Source organism: Lepeophtheirus salmonis, chromosome 13 (assembly GCF_016086655.4).
Source record: "Lepeophtheirus salmonis chromosome 13, UVic_Lsal_1.4, whole genome shotgun sequence".
In the NCBI taxonomy this organism is placed as follows: domain Eukaryota; kingdom Metazoa; phylum Arthropoda; class Copepoda; order Siphonostomatoida; family Caligidae; genus Lepeophtheirus; species Lepeophtheirus salmonis.
This window is the reverse complement of record NC_052143.2, coordinates 8,321,338-8,343,774: the sequence shown is the minus strand read 5'-3', so window position 1 is coordinate 8,343,774 and position 22,437 is coordinate 8,321,338. Positions and strand designations below refer to the sequence as shown.

The 22,437-nt window shown below is 32.3% G+C and overlaps 1 protein-coding gene and 2 long non-coding RNA genes across 7 annotated transcripts in view; 2 read left to right on the top strand and 1 right to left on the bottom strand.

Annotated features, from left to right (window-relative positions):
- The window catches only part of LOC121128211 (unconventional myosin-XVIIIa), a 115,019-nt gene that overhangs the window by 21,300 nt on the left and 71,282 nt on the right, over positions 1-22,437 (bottom strand). For all 4 annotated transcript variants that reach the window (XR_005868098.2, XR_005868097.2, XM_040723786.2 and 1 more), the window contains exons 2-10: positions 9,219-9,386; positions 8,955-9,155; positions 8,704-8,901; positions 8,472-8,624; positions 7,635-8,393; positions 7,411-7,570; positions 7,036-7,255; positions 6,575-6,974; positions 3,097-3,321 (exon numbers count right to left, since the gene is read on the bottom strand). Coding sequence is in view for 2 of the 4 variants with exons in the window: in XM_040723786.2 (XP_040579720.1) it covers positions 3,097-3,321; positions 6,575-6,974; positions 7,036-7,255; positions 7,411-7,570; positions 7,635-8,393; positions 8,472-8,624; positions 8,704-8,901; positions 8,955-9,155; positions 9,219-9,386 (2,484 nt within the window). In the remaining 2 variants the exon portion in view is untranslated. The remainder of the gene's footprint in view (positions 1-3,096; positions 3,322-6,574; positions 6,975-7,035; positions 7,256-7,410; positions 7,571-7,634; positions 8,394-8,471; positions 8,625-8,703; positions 8,902-8,954; positions 9,156-9,218; positions 9,387-22,437) is intronic.
- Positions 6,058-7,347, top strand: LOC121128218 (uncharacterized). The gene is made up of 2 exons (XR_005868102.2): positions 6,058-6,459; positions 6,536-7,347. It is a non-coding gene; the product is annotated as an uncharacterized lncRNA (long non-coding RNA).
- On the top strand, positions 9,892-11,528 carry LOC121128214 (uncharacterized). 2 transcript variants are annotated; one of them, XR_011783107.1, is made up of 3 exons: positions 10,181-10,278; positions 10,341-10,867; positions 10,922-11,528. It is a non-coding gene; the product is annotated as an uncharacterized lncRNA (long non-coding RNA). The 2 variants fall into 2 exon arrangements; XR_011783106.1 differs by having other exon boundaries at positions 9,892-10,867.

The window sequence follows — 22,437 nt, the reverse complement described above, 5'->3', positions numbered from 1 at the left end:
TATGTATGTATTACATATTTCGAATACGGGCGAGCGCGGATCTATCTTAGTTCATTCTTATAATTTATAATAACAATAAATACCGCATATTTAAAAAAGAAAAAAAAAGAAATTTACTTTTTATAAATGCAAAATATCATCATCCTCAGAGCATTGGCATCATTTCACGTGTTTGACCTCATCAGGGGCGTCCACAGGATTATATATATATTACTATTTATTTATTTTGAAATTTTGGGTTGGTTTTCGGAACTTTTTTGAAATTTTTTGAAAAATTAAATATTCTAGTAAAAAACAAAAATTCCTTAATTAGGGGACTACAGCCCACCCGCTTCGGACGTTTCTACTCATCATCATTGTCAAATTACGAGAACACACGTCATTCTATGATAATTATTTATTCCTGTCTTTCTCCAATCAAAATGATATAAAAACAGATTTGACAACAAACTATGCAGGAAGAAAATCTTACTACATTTGAAGATGATTTGATGGATTAAAAAAACAACAACAACAGCAGCACCTTTTTGAATAGCTTGTAGATAGGTAGATTTGAATTTTCTTTACAATTTTAAATAATAAACTATAAGCAGCATTCAAGTCCTAGAACTACCTGGATATATTACATGAAAAATCTGCGATTTCACAGGCGTGTCGTCCATTTAGTGATTTAGTACACAATATGTAATTATTAGTTACTAGTTATTTCCTTCCTTTCTCGATATAATGGATATAGGTTGTATAATATTGTACATACTGTTACATGATTCCAATGGAGAATGATGACCAAATTCAAAGGGCACGGAATTTTTTATAGATATTTTCCCTCTCATGGCCTTCCTTCTTAGGAAACAAAGATAATACATATTTGCCATCAATGAAGTTCAAATGAAAATAGAAACATGAGACAATACATTAATATCTACTTTGCATATACAGTCGTAGTTTTAGGTGCACTTTTCCTAAGCCCCGCGCTTGATTGCATATCAAGGGATATGGATATGTTTGGATATTAATCCAATTTTAGAAAAAAATAATAAAGAAAGGTTTTATCTTTACTGACGGTAAAATTGACCCCACCAGAAAATACAAAGATTTAAAATTATTTTCTTATAAAACATTCACAATCCATTTTCTAAAAAAATTGAAATTTAATTAAAGAGTTCTGCACATATAAATTTGACTCGGACACCACTCAGGATAAAATTGGCTCTGTAGAGTATATATGTATATTTTATATCTATGGACCACAAATAGCACTTCAGAAAGAAAGGAGTAAAAACTAAAATTATAATTATTATTATCAATGTCATGAAATTGACCACAGATTTAAATCAAGGATAGATACATAGGATCTCCGTATTATCGATATCTAGGATACATTCATCATCATTATAGCATTGATAATACGTCAAACGCAAAATTAATTCAATGGAATGACGTGTATCATGCACTAAGGGATTGGTCAATCCATAAGGTTTTTTACTATGCATAGAATTAAAGCTCTACTGAAAATTATTTGTACAAAGTTCCATTAATATATATGTAATACATACCTAGGGGGGTGGTCTATGGAAATCTGAATACTTACTAATTCAATATTTAATTAAGGTTGGGCGATTGAAATTAATTCATAATTCGATATATTGAAGCATATACAATTATTTAGAAAGCAAATCAAACCAAAGCTCTTTAGCTGACGTACAAATCGATAAAATGACACTTGAGCATGATCGACGAATTTCCATTCGCGCATTTCAAGCAGTTGGGCGTCTCCAAGCCCACCTTCTACGTCGTCAGCAAGTCCAAAACGTTAGAAAGGAAGAAGGGCTCAGTCAAAAAAAGACAAATTGGACCTAGAAGAGTTAAAGAAAACAGCCCAGACCAATCTCCCTAAGTCCATGAGGGTCCATGCAAGATATCACGGAGTTGCACACCAGACTGTCAAGAGAACTATCAAAAATGTGGGTGGAAAGAGCACAGTGAGGAAGGAGAAGCCACTTTTGGTACCAACAATGAAAGAACCCCATCTCCTCCGTTACAAGACTTTTGAATTCTTTGAAGAACTCTTTTTCGACACTTATGGCCCTCCCATAGCTCTGATGCAAAGCCCCTTGACTACATCCTTTGGGTGCATGTCGAGGGAAAGGCATGCAGTGTCCGTCGTCCAAACACTGTGGTCATCATAGCGGCTGTCAGCCATCACTGAGACGTCATTACATGACTTACATCTGCAGCGAGTGCCAGGCCTTCCACTACCGCTATCATTGCCCCTAAGGGCGGCTACATTAATGATTAAGAGAGCTCAGGCACACATCTATTTATAGTTTTTTTTTTTTTTAATTCTATTCTTAATTAATACATTATATCTCGTTGAAGTTTAAAATTCAAAGTGTTTAGATTTTAATGGACCACTCGGTATACACATGCAATTGAAATTTGTTTAATGACAATCACGTTAAAAGGAGGAAGAAGAAGAATATAATAGGATATAACGATCCACATTCCTTAGAGAAACGAAAATGGTACCAAATAAGGGAAATTAATTTTTATTTACTTCACTTTCCAAGAGCACACAGTATGCATGCACATGTAGGTGTAGTATGTATATAAGTAATATGTATGTATGCATGGAAATCAACATCATTATAGTTCAATCAATACTTGACAAAGGAATCAAAGTTTCCTCAAGCATTTTGACAAATAAATAAAATATATGTTTTCTTTTTTCTTTCTTATTTTTTTTTCTTTGAGTGGATAACTACATATACTATGGTAATATTACTTATCATGTTAAATCTGAGGAGAAACTGTCAACCCAGGATAAGATTTAAAAAAACAAAAAACATTTAAAGTGCATGTTGTACATGTATGGAGGTGGAGCTATATCCAATGAACAATCTAATATGATCATTCATTCATGTGTATTGCAAAGTGTCAGGATACTTTCCAACATTTTGAAATACATACATATGAAAATAGCATAAAATAAAAAGTCATTGTCATATCTAATTATAAACAATTTATGTGAAATTCATGATTAAATACTTATTTGGAGAGAAAATAAACGGATCTATAAAATGTATAATGAATTACCTGCGAATTTCCAAGTCGATAAGCCGAGGAATCTAAGTCAAGGAATGAGAATATCTCTGACACAGCAGTTTTGAGGTGATCTACGTTCCTCGGTGGCTCTGTTAGTCCTTGATTTGCATTTTCACCAAGGACATGGAACCTTCTCCAAAATAATGCGTAGGGAATACTCTCAGGATATCCATTTTTGAATAAACGAACAGAGTCTAGGATTTGACCTCCTCGGACCTAATAGGTTTGATTTTTATTTGATTTTAAAGAATAAAAATTAAAATAATTCATTAAATTTTGATAATGGATAATTATGTGTTATTAATTTATTTTCTTCATATATTATATGTTTAACATCCATGAAGAAGAAACATAAACTTTTTCTAAAACAAATATGTTAAATATTTCTTCATTTGCAGGCACATTATGTACACACTTTGATGGAAGGACAGAGATACTTAAATCCAAAAGTAACAGTAATGATAGAACAATCAAGATATATATATATATATCGTTAAACCCGTGACGAAAGATAAATATGACAATCAAGATAGCATTAACATATCTCGAGAATGGATTAAAATTACACTCCAGTTTCTTGAGTCTCAAAATCTGTTAGAGATGGAGCTTTCTTTCAAATACTAAAAATACATTATTTCATGCATTGCTAATGAGAGAATCTATTTTACTAAGATAATTACTATAAAATTATATATATATAGTAAATATAGTTAGTTAAAACTGAAGTACACCAACAGAAAGTAAGTATTTTCGATCGTTCTCTGTTATTGAAATTGGATTAAAATTTTAAGTATAAAAGAATCTCGATTTAAGTAATAAATTCATTTTAAGGGATTTTAGAGACTGAGCGAATTTTTACATCATATAAAGTACCAATTCAAGGGATTTTCCATTTCCACTCAAATTCAATTTAAGGGATTTTTATTAATATCCAGTATAATTTATTTTTAATAACAATGCATGTCCATATTAATCAATACCTCACTAACTTTAGTCAATTAGCAAAGCATCTTGCTCTTACTATTTCTAGTATAATAAAATACTAGAGATAAAAATATGATCCACAAATTTCTGAACAGTACCGGGTGCGGCGAAAAAATCATAACACTTCGTTTTTGCTATATAAATAAGGGTTTTCGTGAATGTGGTGAAATTGTCCCGACAAATACTCAAAATAATAATAAAAACTAGATCTTCTTAAGTGTCTTAGAAGCCGAGAAAATGCCATCTGAGTGTGACCAAAGAAATTCGGTCTGCGCACTTTTGGACGCTGGGAAAAAACCAACGGAGAAATTTTTACCATAGGTCCTACCAACTACCTGGACATGAACGTGGTGTTCCAGCAGGATGGTGCACCTGCACATACGTCCAAAAAGGCTCAGAAGGTGTTGTAGGACAACTTGCCTTCATGGCCAAAGAAAATTTGGCCCGCTACTCACCATATCCCAACCCATTGGACTTCACTTTTTGGGTGCATGTCGAGTCCAAGGCCTACACTGTCCCTCACCCAAATATCAACAACCTCAAGGACACCGTCAACCAGCACTGGGATGCCATGTCTGAGGACTACATCCGCAATGGGTCCATGGCCACCTCGAAGCCATCATGGCTACCAAGGAGGGGCTACATCGATCATTAGGGTAGCCAAGATATCATATTAGTTATTTTTATCTTATTGACATATCCCATTAAAACTGGTTGCTGAAATACATCTTGATAAAGTTCTAGATTGAAAGTGCTAAGATTTAATCGCCGCCCCCGGTATTGTGTCTATAATAACAGTAAGAGCGTTTACCACATCCATCGTGCGTATACATGTCTTAAGTGTAGATATATATAGGTATGAATATATTTATAAATGATATTTTTATGAGAGTATCACTTCTCCCGATACTAGAGTCGGGATAGCTATTGCTGCAGGATTAACTTTAATAAAAAACAATTAGGAGATATAGGGCTGTTTTTTTTTACAAGTTAACTTAATAGTAAACTCAAAATTCCAAATTTTAAAGAAAATGAGGATTTAATTATCCAGGATTATTATTATTTTTGTTGCTTGTACCAAAAGGTATCAGTTACCTTTTAAATGTGGACTTCCAGCTACACTATCTACCCCGACTCCAGTTTCTTCATTAGTAGATTCATCAACTTTAGTAACGACTGGGGTTTTTTATTAATTCGTTTTTACTATAGATTGATTATTGTGTTAAGACTTAGTTTACTGGTAGATGTTTCAAACAAAGTAATAACAACTTTAGACGCTATATTTGAATGAGATATAAATCTATTGTTGCTTTATCAATATTGAGACATATAGGGATTATAGTGAGGATTATAAGATATATATTATATATTTTTGCATTGTTTGGATTTAAAGGACTTTTTACCCTGACGAAAAAATCACTTAAATCGAGATTCGACTGTATTTCAATCAAAATTTTCCAATACTTGTTGTCCCTATAGGACAAAAATCCAAAAAATGAGAGCATATTTCTCCATATTGTCTTATCCTCAAAATTATTCATACCCCTGCTAAGTTTTATGATTTTTAATTTTTGTTATAAAACTAATGCATTTTTGTCAAGCTTGTTTATGAATTATATGTACCAACAAGTGAAAGAATGATATCAATACACAATTCTAAGAACTTTTGATTTCATGGGTATTTTATTGATGGATAACCAAAAAAAAATGTGATGTTCAAAAATTATTCATACCCGTAACAATAATGTCAATGAAAATGTGTCAAAAGTGTTGATCTTTGTTTTAAAGTTCTTTCAAGATATCTTAATAAAATAAATACCTCTTTCGATAACTAAATCTTTAACAAGATAAGAAATTGCATCTTTCCAGAAGAGTATAAATAGTGTAATAGTCGTCTCGTAACACTCAATTTTTGGTCATCATGGTCAAGATGAAGGAGTTCAGTGAGAACCTACGTCAGCATTATAGGGCAAATTTCAAAGCAGTATGATATCCCTGTGACATAATTAACAACCACAAGGGGTTCAACACTATTAATACTCTCAGCGGTGTGGCAGGAAGCTTAAAGTGTCTCCAAACTTGCCAGAAAATTATGACGAGAGGTCAACAAGAACCGCCGGACAACAACTAAGACTTTAATGTAAACGCTTGACCAGGTGGAGGCTAAGTTGTCACGGTCAACCATCGAACAATTCTCCGGAAGGCCCCACTGCTCAGGGAAAAAAATGTAGACGTATGCCTAGTCTTTGCTAGAGGTTTCTGAAGTATGATCCCAGCTATTGGTCAACCGTTTTGTGGTCTGATGAGATGCATCACAAGAACAAAAAATCACAGAAATTAACAGGGGTATGAATCATTTTGAGGACAAACGTAAATATATATATATATATAGATTGATAACATAGGTATATGAAGTAAAAGTTGATTCCTTTTTCCATAAAAAAAGATTGAGGAATAACACAACTAATCTTAATATTGCTATCACCTGAGATCGGACCAAAGGTATATTCATGAGAACATTGCTATTATTAGCCTCTAAAGACAGGGAATCTCCACTTCCAATTGAGGACGACGTTGATGAATTTGATCCCTTGCTGGCAGATCGCCCAACAATATCACATAGGCCCGCTCCATGTTGTGGTAAAAAGCACTGGACAAAATGAACTTTTGTTCGTCTAAGTTGTTCCAAAACGCCATCTAAAAGAAATTTTTGTTGAAGAGCAATTGAATGGCGTTTAATTCCTGCGTGGCCCCCTGTTGTAAAAGCCCTTCTTATTGAAGAGGCTCTCCTTAACGAAATAGAGCCTTCTAAACCAGCAACAGATCCTGAAACAGATGTTGAACCTGGACCTCTAGAAGAGGAATATAATTCGGAGATGCTTTTCCTAAAAAGTAGAGGGGAAATACAATCAAATATTTTATTCTCAATCAATAAAAAATAATTACGTGTTGGACTCAGTTAGTATATTCCCAGCAGCTTTTAACAAAGCAACATCCTCTCTTGATGAAGAAAGCCAACCCTCAGCATTATAAAGTACTGGATTTGTCCCTTGAAAGTGCTGAAGAACAAATTGTTTTTCGCCAAGACCTCTCTTAAGCAATTCGTCAGATCCTCTTTGATTGTACTGAAGTAATAGTCTTTCAACAAATGTTTCGTCAGAAGCACCTGAATCAAAAAATTAAAAGTAAAAATAGATGATAAATGATAATGGAGATAAATTTGTAAAATTTATCATTTGAAATATAGTTGTGAGGTTGCGTGTGTGTTATTTTAATGCAATGAACGTTCCGAATTTTTTTTTATGAATAAGAATTAATTACCTGGAAATAGAGCTTCTTCATCAAGCAACCAAAGAAGGCCTCTACGTTCTGTTGATGAAAGATCTGTCTGGGATGACCTAGTTCCAGGCTGTTTATCTAATAGGGAAACCATACTCTCCGGTGAACCAATATCATCAAGATCACCAACATCGGGTTCCACCTATGAATAAATATATACAAATGTATAGATGACATTTTATGATTAATATATCTTAATCATATACTTGTTCTTGAAGGTATTTTTCATACTGAGAGCTGATATTCCTCTTGTGGAATAATAGCTGAAGTCTTTCTTGAACATAGTTATGGCATAATTCTTCGAAACATGCTCCTTTAATTCGACCGCAAGAAGCAGGATTTTGAAAGCCAGGTGTGTCCAAAATATAGACAGAGTTGAATGTATTTGCAATAGGGTCTGATATACATCTATTTATCATGTAAATGAGCGTGTTAAAGACTTCTTGATAAAGCCCAATAACAAAGCCATGGAGGGAATCAATTCCGTCGGGCAAATTTGTTAAATCGCTCGAACGAAATGAAGAATCACGACTTTTAGATCGAATGGATGTGGATGACGTTCCTTGAAATATATTTCTCGCTAATTCTTCGCTTGAAGTACCAAGGCACTGAGCTGCTTTCTGACCAGCTTGTGGGCGAGCAAATAAAGATTTTCCCATCGTTCCACGAGTAACGGAGGCAGTTCCTAAATGAAAAATGGCAGCTAGGACAGACCATAGGGAATGAGCTTCATGACTAGAGATTCCGAGAACTTTGATTGCAGACTGAATTTTGTTCCAGATTACTTTCGATTTATCATCTGGCTTTTGAAGCTGAGTGACAAATAAATTAGGTTCATTGAGATTGTCGAGCATTAAGTCTTTTCGAGTGGACGAGTCACTCCCCATAAGTAAATGGTAAAATATATTAAAATTAGGTTCACCATCAGGTCGTCGAACCACTCGCGTCTTCTCAAGCATCATAGCCTATTAAATATTAATGAAATTGTATATGGATGTTTCTTACTAATCAAACGGGGATTTAAATTATGATCTATTTATTACCTGTATGGACGCAGAGATTAATCCTCCAGAAGCATCAAAATCTAAGCTAATTAATTCGGTAAATCTGCTGGCATTCGAATTTAAATTTGTTCTGGAATGCCCAAAAGCCTCCAATAGCACATAAATGGCATTTACTTTCTCAGTGGTAATAACCTAAATATATGTAATATATTGCCATTTTGTTTATTATGTAGACATAAATACCAATATCTGTTTAACAGGCATAACTTACTTGCTTATTTCCGGACGTTTTAGTAAAGTAACTGAGCATATGCTTTACATTTGTAGTTTTTCCTGAACCAGAACGGCCAATAAAAACAATGGATTGATCTTTACGGGTCGACAGCATGGACCGATAAGACAATTGTGCAACAGAATAAATGTGCGGAGGCATATCCTCTGTCTTACATTCTTTAAACATTTGAATTACCTATCCAAAATTATAATGATAAAAAAAGCACAAACAAACGAACAAAATCATACTTTATCACTATAAATAGCTAGAGGGGACATTGGATTAATAGATATCAGGGAAGGTCCAGCATAAGTATGAATTAGGTTATTCCCATATCGTTGTCGAAGTGTATTAAGAACCGACGATTCGTTGAGGTAACGTAGCTGAGCCAGATCCTCCACTTTATCATATCCTGGAGGATTCGCTTTCTCCACGTCATCCTCTTCCACCTATTTCAAAAATGAATTACCATCAACGGGCTACATAATACGTAGGTTATATACTTGACATACCTCCAAAACATCTCCATTGTAGTCTAATTGAATCCTTACTTTTCCTTCAGGGAGATCTTGGTCACTTTTGAGTTGACTGGCTGATGAAAATCCATCTTTATGAACAAGCCAGGCTCTTTCAACTTCTAGAAATGATTTTTCACTGTTTAATTGCTCTTCTGATTTCGCCTATAATAATATAAATGGAGAAATATAGTTATAAATGTGTATTCCATACAGACATATGCAACAAAAAATATCTTAATAGTTAGGTAAGCTGATAAAAGAGTAAATTATAATATTTATCCTAATGTATTCTAACTTTTTCTCACGAAATCAGAGGCAATAATTGAGACATTATTATTGTTTCCCAAAAAAACAACATCAAAAAATAACGTACTATAAGAAAAACTGATAGCATTTATTAAGATATACTAGGTATAGTAGAGACTAAAGGTACCTACATAGTTGAGCACATGGATACATCATTTTTCACATATATATATTTTCAATTAAGGATTTTTTTATAGATTCAAAGTGCATAAAATATTAATGAAGCATTACACTTCATTTTCATACATTATGTACTATAATGTATAGACACATAATTTTAGAAGAGGTCCTTCTGCCTCAATTAACAGCATGCATATTAGCCATTATTACAATTGTAAGTATGCTTGTGCTTTTAAATAAGAGAGGATATGATTTGACTATGCTTATAAATTTTGCAATCGTGACATTTGAAGATCCAAAGGCAATCACACACAAGTATGTAATGATTTTGTTTTTCTCCAATTTTTTGGCAATCTACCAACTTGTATCAAAACCAAAGTGGATTTATTAGATAAAGTTACAAATAATAAAATCTATAGGAAAGATGGATCGATCTGTAGCATCATCACATGAGTGCGCGTCCAATATGATTTTTGTTATTATTTTTATTGTACTTTTACGAAAAATTCTGCGATGACAATGTTTAGTCTTATCATGCAATTGTCATGTTAGTAAGATTTGAATGCGGATCAAAGTGTGAAACAGAAGGAGAAGAAGCTAAACATAAATATAGGCACCATAATAATATGTCTGTGAAAATTCATTAAGCATTAACCTGCTAAGTATTGTTTTATTTTTTTCCTTGAAAAGAGGTATCGGATTACGATCAAGATCGAAGTACATACATACTAGTGGAAAGAATCAAATAAATGCATTGTGCTCAACTGGAGAATAAAAAGGAGAAGGAAAAAGAAAGCAGGCCCTCAAGGGAGTACTCAGCTATTCAACATAAAAAAGAAAAAGTATGATCCGAGTTCAACAAGTTGATTCTCACAATGTAATCGAATCTCGAATGCCTCACAACAACAGTAATAATTACATTAATATGCCTTTAATAAATGGATGACTCAAAATGAATTCAGACTGCTGCTCCTCCAACAAATTTCTATACAATTACTTCAGAGCAATTGCAGGGGTATTTACGTTCCTCATTGGTCCATGGATTGGTTTCACTCTCTTCGGCTGCCTTACCGCATATGAAAAAGACATGTACTTTGAGTGTCGGATTCTACTCTCTCAAATACTCCTTTGTGGATGCTACGATCTCTCTTGTATCATCCTTCTTGGTTTTGGAGACTCTGCTAAACTATTCTACGTTGGAATTTGGTGGATAATAGGTAAAATCAATCAATTTAAATACAATTTAAAAAACCGTGTATTTATCGTCCTAGGCTTATTTTTCATTGTGGGACACTGGGTGACGTTCTTTATCCATGAAAAGACTGATCATGCTCACTCATTGAGCGAGTTAAAAGTGCCTTATGCTGTCATTACTGTTATTCATACAGTCTTTATGTCACTACCAGCGACAGTTTATTTATTTCAGAAATATAATGAAAAGTCTTATTCGGAAAGTATGAGGAAGCAATATGAGCGAGCTGCCGTCAAGGATTCCTCGACATTCACACTGTAATTCCAGAACTCAAATCTTCACTCCTTTTTCCAAAAGATAACTTAATCAGAATCACTTCTTCACACATTCCTCAATGAGTTAATTATATATAAAGATGTTATATTTATTCGTAAGACTTAATTGTATTCAACTTGTCAAATCACGCAATATCTTAATTGATGTATATATTGAAATACAATATGTACACAAATATATACCTATGGGCTAAGTACATGTTACAAACCATCATGACGCTATAATTTTCCGATTGATTGACCCTAACAAAAATGAGAAAATTTCTGAGAAAAATCGTATATTACGTACGTAATGATGATATTGTTTAATATATATGTTTTTATTAATACACCAAAATTTCTTTTCTAAAATATTGACGTCGTTATTTATCCTTTTCCTTACATAACATGAGAATTCTTTGAAATATCTTGTGAAAATGGACATGAAGCCAATGAAAATATATGACAGTAAATTGTAAAAGAATGGAACTAAGTAAGTTAGAAGAACAAAGTATGTTCTTTCATAATTTCTGGCCACTGAGGTGGGATTCGAAAAGAAATAATGCGTAAATGGTGTCATGTATCTAAGAAGAAAAAAAACGAATTACGTCCGAAAGATAATACACTAATATATATATGTATTATTTTTGAAAAAAAATATCTGTATTTTTATAAGAAGGATAGTTTTGTTTATAAAACAAAGGAATTCATTGTTGGTCTAATGATATTTGATTTTGTGTCTATTCATCATTTTTATCAGATGCCTGCAACCGTTATAAGTTTAAAATATATGAAGAGAGAGATTACATTTAAGCTTCTCTAGGTCTACTATAAAAAACTTAGGCCACAAAAGCAGAAATGCAATTAATTAATTAACACACATAAAGTATTCTATAAAAAATTGAAACATTTGAAAAGAACGTTTCATAAATATTCTTGAGTCGAGACTCTGTATTTATTTTTTGTAGACGGAATTAGTTAGGTCTTACAAAGTTGATAACGGTCTTAGACAGACCAAAACTCAACACTAATGACTAATGTCATTGGTATGATTGTAATTCATGACTAGGATTGATGATTTTTAGAAATAAGTATATGAAATGGACGGTACAACATGGCTTCCATAGCCAAACACTGCCCGGATAATTAATTATAGCCCTTAGTAAATATGTTTCTTTCACTCTTCTATTGCAAAGTTTGGCTATAAATGTAGAAAGTATAGCCATATATTGAGTCATAATAAAAGAGTTAAGTAGGATTATCGATTTAGATATTGTCTTTCTGATTAGTGATTTTCATGCCTGGCGAGTGGCGACATATACATGATATGAAGGTATGTAAGTCTAATGGTATAATAATAATTAAAAGAAATATTTAAATGTATCGCGTCATGAAACATGTACATTTGAGAGAAAATAATAACGATATAATTACTATCAAGAGACAAACATACATAATTTTTATGTAATAAATAATCTTCAAATAATATATTTTTACTTAGTATAAGCCACTGTTCCTCAAACTTTGTGCCCTCCTACTGACAACGAATGAATAAGAAAAAATAGGGCTTGTCTTTGCCCCCTGCTGTCAGACTGGGCCTACACTTTCAATAAGCCCTCTGCTGGATTGAAAAATAAAAATTTCCAAAAAGTATTAGTAAGAAAAATACTTTACATAAACTATGTACATATTAGTGGATGCTTAGATCATTCAAAAATGTATAATAATTAATTATGGATGCTCCTTAGAGGCTAAAAATAATTAATTTGTATTTAAATAATATGCTAGTATTTGAATAAGTAATTTGATAATATTCCAGACATAAAAAAATATATAAAAGTATGTATACAAAATTATTAATTTTATGAATATTATCATTTGTTATATAATATTATGAATTTAGTTAAACACTGATGAGCTTCAGCCATGATTATAATCAAATTATAAACAAATATTACTTTTATATATTCTCCCTTTAAAAAAGAAAAGTTAAAATTAAGGCAGTTAAAGAAAAGGAATTAAGCTACATTGGGATTTGTTTTAAATGATTTCTGTTGGGGAGTGGGGGAAGGGGGGTACTAGTCCAGAAAGTTTAGTACCAAACCTAATTAAAAACACATTATTACATACTTATATCAATTGGCACCCCTTCCGCTCTAAATTACAAATTAACGACATTTTAGAAAAGATGGACGTTGACTACACATGGTGTAAGTTAAAGCTACTAAACTATTATGAGCAATTGTCCAGTCAGACAAGTATCAATTTAAGCTTGGATGATAAAGTTTGACTCATTTTTTAGATCTAATATTATTTTTTTATTATTTAGATTTAATTATGTGTTTTTTTTTTTAAATACTCAGTCCTGCAGTCCAACTAAAACACTCTAATGATCCGGACTCGTAGCGACAGTTTATTAGCCATGTTGTAAATGACTCATGTCAAACGTAGACAACATTAGTTCTTCCTAAAAAAACAGCAAACCATTTTTTTCTTCTCTAAAAAAACCAAATATTTATTTACTAAAAAAATAATATTTTATTTTTTTGTTTTGAGGGCGTCTAAAAAACCCCGATGTTTGATGACAAATGAAGTCAAAAATAACTTTAAAACTACCGGAGTCGTTTAATGATATTCTTAAGGTATCTACAAACTGACCAAAGGAAAAATTGCTACTGATAAGCTTTTATCAATAAAAACACCCAAATATCGAAACCATAAACTTTAGAAAGCATTCATACCCATAAAGTAAACCTCATTCAAAACACAAGATAAGATCATAAAGAAGAACACTGCCCTCACACCAATATCTTGGAAGCTGTTTATCAATACGTCCAACGCATGTCGATAAACTAACTATGTGAAGCAAAATACAATTCTAAACGATGAATAAATAAAGAACTCCTCACTTGCGTGTCAATCTTATCTTCATAAACGTCAAATAACAACAGAACATTTCTGAGGAATGAACGAACTTAAATATATTTTTATTTTTTGGAACATATTACAGAAAAATGAACCATAATTCCATCTTTATATACCAATGTATCTACTAAAAGACCTTCAAATCCATGTTTTGAAAATGATGAAGAAGATAGAGGGAGGGGAGGAGGGATTTGGGAAATGAGGATGATTTATTCATCGAAAATTGAAGTTAATTGATTTAACATTGAACCTATTAAAACGTACTACGATTTAAAAACGATACAAATATATAATAAATACATTTCGTAAGAAAAAGTATTTGCCTTAAAGCAAATCCGACTTTATATGCATTATCTACATAAACAATAAAGGAAAAAACTAAGCAGAGGTGGTTTATGTGGGTACATATAAACAGTAAAGTCACACAAACCCATTATATTAGTATGGTTTATCAATAGGTAGGTATCTACAGCTATGTCCTATTCATATACGTATAAAATCTTTTCAAATTTAACAATATTTTACGCCCTTTCTACTACGTATACATTTATAACTGATACAAATCTAAATAAAATATCAAATTTCATTCATTTTCCTTTCACATTTATTCTCCTTCTTTAGTAGCTATGAGCCTATGACTTAAAAGTATGAAAAGGACATGAAAAGCCTAGGTATACATAAGTAGTAGAGATGTTAAGTTATGCTAAAGGAAATTATACGATCGAATGTCGTATTTTTTTTACGTTTGAGGAGCGATAGTAGAATAATTTTCGATTCCATCAAATAATTATTAAAACAATTTTACCTATTGGCCAAAATTTAACCAAGGTTCTTTCTTCTTCCACCAATTTGAACTATGATTATATTTAGCCTTCTTCTCTCCTTGTCTTTGAAAGAAGGTGTGATATTTTTTGTTTAACACTATTTTCTTCGGCACAATCTCCTATTGATTCATTTTTTACTAATATCTAAAACCATCTAATGTCAGGGCCGTCCACAGGATTATATATATATACATATAATTTGCCTTTGCTGCATAATTTGGTAGAATGAATATATTTTAGAAAAAATATCCTTACACAAAAATTTGTGACCCTTTTTCAGCCTAAAACTTTTTCATCCTCACGAATAAAAATTAAAGTAAAAAATCCTGGATTTGAGGGGGGCTACAGTCTCCGCCCCCTGCGGACGTCCCTGAATATGAAATGCCTATATAATATAATGCTCAAGAATGATGAATCTGCTTTGAAGCTGAAAGTAAAACAACTAAAAAGTATCAAAGTGATGGTCATCCGAGACACGAAGAACGTCATCAGAATAGGACTGAAACTTTTTCCCTTTCATCCAACCAACTGTTAGGAAATTATTCAAAAATTCGAATAGAATAGAAAGATCAGTATTAGAATATTCCTTATTCGAAAACATTTCTAGTCCAGCTTTTCTCAAAGTGGGTGTCCCTTGACCGTGACAAGTTTGTAAATATGTTCATTTAAAGGTTGAAGTTATTATGTTCGTATGTTCATTATTGTCTCGTCTAAATAAACAGGACATTGAGGCTACGCAGTGTCATTTTTAATCATATTTTACATTGGAGCCCCTTGAAATTTAAATGCACTTTTGAAAAGGGCCCTGAAGATTTTTTTTTTTTGGATAAACGCTGGTGTATTCAGTAGTAGTAGTAGTAGAAAAATGACACATGAGTCCATAGAACCATAGAAATTTTCATAAACGATTTATACATGGTTATATGTAATTAATAAGAGTCAGAATAACGACAAATTAAAAAAATTGAGTACACAATACCATGTGGGATTGAGGTCTTTTCTCTTTACTTCTTGGATATGATATGTATCTACATATGCGTGTGTTTACCAATCAAGATATCATTTAGAAAGAAATTCAATATTTGGATATTATTGGCCCACGTAGAGAGTGGAAAGGATCATCATCATCATAAAATGATCTAAATAGATCCTCATTTCATCACGAAAATTCAATTATTTATTTATAATCAATAAATATTTCCAATATTTCAAAAATTAATTTCAAGATACGCTTAATGATATTATAATATATCAATGTAGGTTTTATTTATTATTCTGGAGGCCAATACTTCATGATGATAAGTATAAATATACAAGGGCGTCCGCATGATTTTTTTAAAATTTTTTATTTATTTATTTCATAGTTGGTTTTTTGGAATTTTTTAGAAAAACAATTGAAAAATTAAAAAATTTTTTGAAAAAATTCAATCAACCATAGCCATTCACTATGGCTTGATTCACACAGCCAGGACCTGGATGTTGGCGAAGTGCCGTTCCTTACTCACATGCACCACGCCATCATCTCTGGCACCGAGAGACTCTGCCAGTTAAAATCCGATGTCATTGGCCACCATCTCGCCTAGGCAGAAGCGTGTCTCATCACCGAACAAAACGACGACATCGGCTGGCATTTTCTTAAGCTTGTTGAGAAGAATCTTCGATCTTGCGAGGAGTTTTTCCTTGTCTACAAGCTTGAGGGCTTGACAAGGGGTTCTCTAGTAGATCTTAAGGCCAGGATCTTTCTTAACTAGCCGGTCCATGGCCCTTCTGCTCACGTTGAACTCCCTGGAGAGGCCGCTGACGGTGACCTTGCCTCTTTTGTCCTCGACATACTTTTTCACGGCAGCAACCATTTTGCCCGACCTTCGAGGCCTTGACTTAGATCTTGTGGTAGCCTCAGGAGTCCCTTTGGCTACCACGCTGTAAACGGTGGTGCGGCTGTAGTTCAGAACCTTTGCAATTTTAGTGGGAGTTTTCCCCCGCGCGGAAAGTTCCCAAATTGCGACTCGACGTCTCTCCATATTATCGGCTGTTGTTTCACTGTTGCTATTTAGATTTTGCTGGAGTTTTGTTTATAACTAATCAAGACCCTTGCCTCAAAGTATAAACCGGTTTCAACTCAATAAAATCACGAATATGTGCATGGCGTAAAATTTAAAAGAGTGTTCAGTTTTAGACGCGCATACTTGTATATAGTGGGTTAGTTTTTAGCAAGTTAGGGGGATTCTTCATTAATGGATTTTTTAAGGTGGAGTTTTTTTTTTTTTAGCAAGGGCTTACCAAGATAGTACATACACATATTAAAACGAGGTATATCTGTAATTCTTAATACCATTATACTAGTTAGTAAATGTAAATTATAATTGGAAAAAAGAGGGTTTGTCGACACATCAAATAAGATCTAAAAACTAACCATCTAGGGCATAGCATAGGTCAAAAAGGAGTAGGAGAGAAACTAAGGAATGTACACTATGTACCTACTTATAGACTCATATCAGGGGCGTCCACAGAGGATGGGCTGAAAGGGCTGTATCCCATACAAATTAAGGATTTTTTTCTTTTAACTAAAAAATGTAATATTTGAAATTTAACTTAATTTTTGAAAAAAAAAATAATATTTGAAATTTAATTTTTGAAATTTTTTACAAAAGATATTATATTTGAATTTGAAATATAATTTTGGAAATTTATTTCTAAAAAGATTAATTTTTATGAATAGCTTTGGGAGATTTGAAATATTTTGTAAACAGCTGTGGATTTTTGATTTTTTTTTTACAAAAAATGTAATATTTGAAATATAATTTTGGAAATTTATTTCTAAAAAGATTAATTTTGTGTGAATAACCTTGGATTTTGAAACTTTTTTCCAATAAATTTAATATTATAAATTTAATTTTTCAATTTTTTTTTTTTTTTTTCCAAATATAATATTGTTAAGGTTAATTAAATGCAAAAAACTATGTAATGCTATTAATCTATTGTATATATTATATATTTAAGTAGTATAGTATGTAATAAAACTGATTTATCATTACGGAGATAATTTAAGTAGATAGGTACTAAATACATAGTTACATATTATTAGAATCGTAAAATATCCTTCAAGACTCAAATTTCCTGTGCCTCATTATTAAGAGAAAGAAACGGACTTTATGTCTCTAGATAATATTTAATAATATGTTTTAATAGCACCTTCATATATACATATACAGTACATTATATCTACATTAGACTGTACCGTTTTCAGGTGCATTTATTTTTTCCTAAACAAATACATTTTCTTGCTGAGGACAACCAAATAACTGACTTCGGCAAAGTTTGAGGTCTCTAAAGCCATTTTTGGCATGGTGCAAGACATTTTAATTTGAACCAAATGGGATTTTTGGGTCGAAATTGGCCATTAACAATAATTTTGTACCGTTTTAAATATAATATGCGGTATCCAACGGTGCAAGAATGTATTTGCAAGTGGGCGGGGGATTATATGACGTCGTTAGCGGTACTCAAAGGATTTTTTGCAGTGCCGTGACTAGGAATTTTATTTGGGAGGACGGGGTGTACTTTTTTTTATTAATTTTGTTCTTACCCTTACATAAAAGTTCAGTTTCTCGGAAATAATTTGTAGACTTCGGCTGGAGAAGAAATGAAATACCTTCTGTCAACTTCTAGACAACATTTTAAGGCTTTAAAAATGATTTTAAGATAATATATAGCCCCCAAACAAAAGGAATTTTTGCTATTTACTATATAATTTAATATTTGAAATTTATTTTTAAAAAAAAATTATATATGAAATTTAATATTACATTTTTAATTTATACAATTTTTTTCCAAAAAAAAATAATTTTATCTGAACCGCTGTGGACTATTGAAATTATTTTCCAAAAAATTTAATTTTTAGAGAAAAACTGTGGTATTTTGAAATTTTTTGTGAGCAGCTCTAATATTTTGAAATACTTTTCTAAAAACATTAACTTTTTGAGAAGAGCAGTGGATTTTTTAAATATTTTTCTAAAAAATTAAATTTTTTATGAAAAGGTTATGAATATTTTTATCAAAAAATGTAATATTTTAAATTTTTAAACAAAAAATTTAGTTTTGGGATATTTTTTACACAAAAATTCCAAAATTAAGAACCCAAAGAAATATATATATATAAATTCCTGCAAACGCCCTGGTATATTATTTGTTCCTAAAGTCAAAGTTCTACTATATAGATAAATACATATCCACTCCCAACAGATAATTGGAGTAGTGGTTCTGTTTGATTATCCATATAGGTAGGTATTAGTAGTTGAATAGGGACTTGTGATGATGTGATGAGGGGGAACATCTGGTTCTTCCAGTTAAGTCACAGTCATGCGTAGTGGTTCGTTTTATACATAAAACGAACAACTTTTATTGTTACCTTCATTATCTTTACTATTATTATTATTGTACATATTTTAATATACTTTACCAAAACAAAATCCTCAAATATTCCTTATAATAATAATGAGAATGTGTATTGTAATTACGAAAACATGATGGGAGACATGAAACAGAGCATCATCATGCCCCTTGACTCGATCCTTATACATACAACCACCAAAAATAACAACATATTTGATAATACACTAATAACAAAGTATCCTTCAATCCATAAATTAAAGATAACGTCTCCCTCCCCCCCTTCAAGCATTAGTCATTATAATACATATATATTGCAACAATTATCCTACAATCCTAGCCATGTCACTATCATCATGAGAGATCCTCACCCACATTTCCCCCTGGGCAATACAAATGTTGTGAATCATTTGTATTGTCATTCAAAATAAGCAATGTTCTAATAGGATTTCATCATTTAGAGATCAATCGACTTTCAGTCGCCCCTGACGCCTGGAATTTTGATATCTACGCGATTTACTCTATAAAATAAAATATTTCTTGGGATTTTAAGTAATAAATGTCATCAATTATACATTTGTTGTGTACAAGTTGCAACCACAAAATCAAATTAATAATTTTAAATGAAGGATTTACAGTACTTGGAATATACTTATTAAATATTCATAATTTATCTTTAATCGAAGATGAGATAGTTCTTCACTATTAAAGTTTTAGCGAATAGGACTTATGAAGATTATTGTATAACACAACCTAACTCTTTAAAAATTACACTAACCACATTTGGAATAATGAAAGAGGTGTATTTACCCAGGGACCTCGCTACAAGGGGATTAAGAGACCCTATGCATGACACTTGAATCAGACTATTTCAGTGAGAAAAATCCTTCCAATGGCCCTACTTCTACCAAAATGCAATGGAATCAGAAGTTAACCTCCCGGCTAAGTAAAGATACGTTTTGAATCAAGTCTAGAATGACTGTTTTTTTAATTAGATTCAAGGACTCCAACCTGGATGATACAATGAAATATTGAGGCAATTCATTTCATATCTCATCGTCATCAACAATTTTATAAGAAGAAAAAAATATAAGTCTCCTTGGTTTTAATTCCAACCATGAACCCTTGCTCTTGTGTAGGTATCACATTACGACTTTAAGCCACAACATCAAGAATCTTCATTGTGACATTTAACACATATTATGTAGATATAAAACTGTGCCTATGAGTATGATACAAATGGAATGCCTACTATTATACTATGGATATCAAAGCTCTATTGTACGAATGAAAGCTTTATTTTATAGAAGAAAATAAGTATTTAAAAGAAGAAGAATAAATAAAAAAAGACTTGAACATACATGCGTAAATTGAAAAGGTATCACACATAATTCCAAAGAATGGATGTTGAACATAGAATACCATATATTACTTTTCTTTTTTTGGGTTGGGGGGGAAGGATTTTTAAGAATAGCAGTTGTGGCATGCTAAAAATCATAATTATTTTTTGTGGAGTTTATTTTGCCGACACTCAAAAGTATCCATCAAGAATGTTTTTTGGGAATTAATAAAGAGGACTATCCTCAATTTTTCGTCTTATTTTTTATCTCCATCTGAATGAAATGAAGACTAAGAGGGTTTTTCAAGGTGAATACATAGATAGGTGCATGATAGTAATAATAATAGCAGGAATGAAGGTCAAGTATTGAAAGGAATACAGAGCATGTATGTACTTGTGAGTTTGATAACTAAGATGGCTGTTGTTCGTGAGGTAATAAGCAGACGAAAGAGGATGTCTACAAATCAAAGTATGACTAAAACACCCAACACGAAATTCATTTATAAATACATTTAAGTATTTATAAAAGCAACAAGTACATTTATTTACAAACAGGCTTCCCCCAACACCCAGAAAAGAATAACACTCTGACTATTCTTGTTACAACACAAGAAGAAGAAGAACAGACGAGGAAGGTCTTGTTTCCGGGCCCATTAAATGATTGAAGAAAAGTATGTATACTGGGTGCAGCGAAAAAATCTTTACACTTTCAATCTAGAAATTTATCAAGATGTATTTCAACATCCAGAAGTAATAGGGTATGTCAATAAATTAAAATTAACTAATATGATGTCTTGGCTACACTAATCATCGATATAGCCCCTTGGCAGCAATGATGGCTTCCAGGCGGCCACGGAAGGCCTTACACCTATTGCAGGATGTAGTCCTCAGACATGACATCCCAGTACTGGTTGAAGGTGTCCTTGAGGTTGTTGATATTTGGGTGAGGGACGGTGCATGCCTTAGACTCAACATGTACCCAAAAAGTGAAGCCCAATGGATTGGCATATGGTGAGTAGAGGGGTTACATTTTCTTTGGCCAGAAAAGCAAGTTGTGTTCCAATCACTTCTGTGCCTTTTTGGACGTTTGTTAAGGGTCACCATCTAGCTGGAACCCAACATACATGTCAGGGTAGTTGGTCTGGACACATGATAACAACTTCTTCTCTGTTGGATTGTTGGCAACGTCCAAAAGTACGGGGACTGAAACTCGTTGGTCACGTTCAGATGGCATTTTCTCGGTTTCTAAGACACTTACGAAAATTGAGTTGTTGTTTTTTTTAAAGTATTTGACCGGAACAATTTTACTGCATTCACAAAAATTTTGATTAATGCAGGAAAAACGAAATGTAAAGATTTTATGCCGCACCTCGTATAATGTACTTATAATAAATCTTACATGCCCCCCCCCCCTTCTGTCTGTTTGTTTATTTGTGATTTCAATATTCTTTATTATATGTAGGTACCACTCACAGTGTATCATTCCTTTTAATAAAACAAACATAAAGTACACCTTCAAAAAGGAATGGTCCTTGTCATGAGCTTTTAATGTCGATACAACATCTGGGGATTGTGATCAACAATTCAACTATTGAAATTAAATGAAAGCTAGACGTACTTTAATCAAATGTAATGCATACAGTCAAAGAAGGAGGTGATAATTAGAACGGAACTAAACACTTATTCAGAAAAATCACTCAACCCTGCTGATGTGAAATACTATTATGTTTTTAATGACAAGAGCAATTCAAAAGAATCAACTTGTTGTGTTTATTCTGCAAGAACTTTATTTAAATTATGTAAT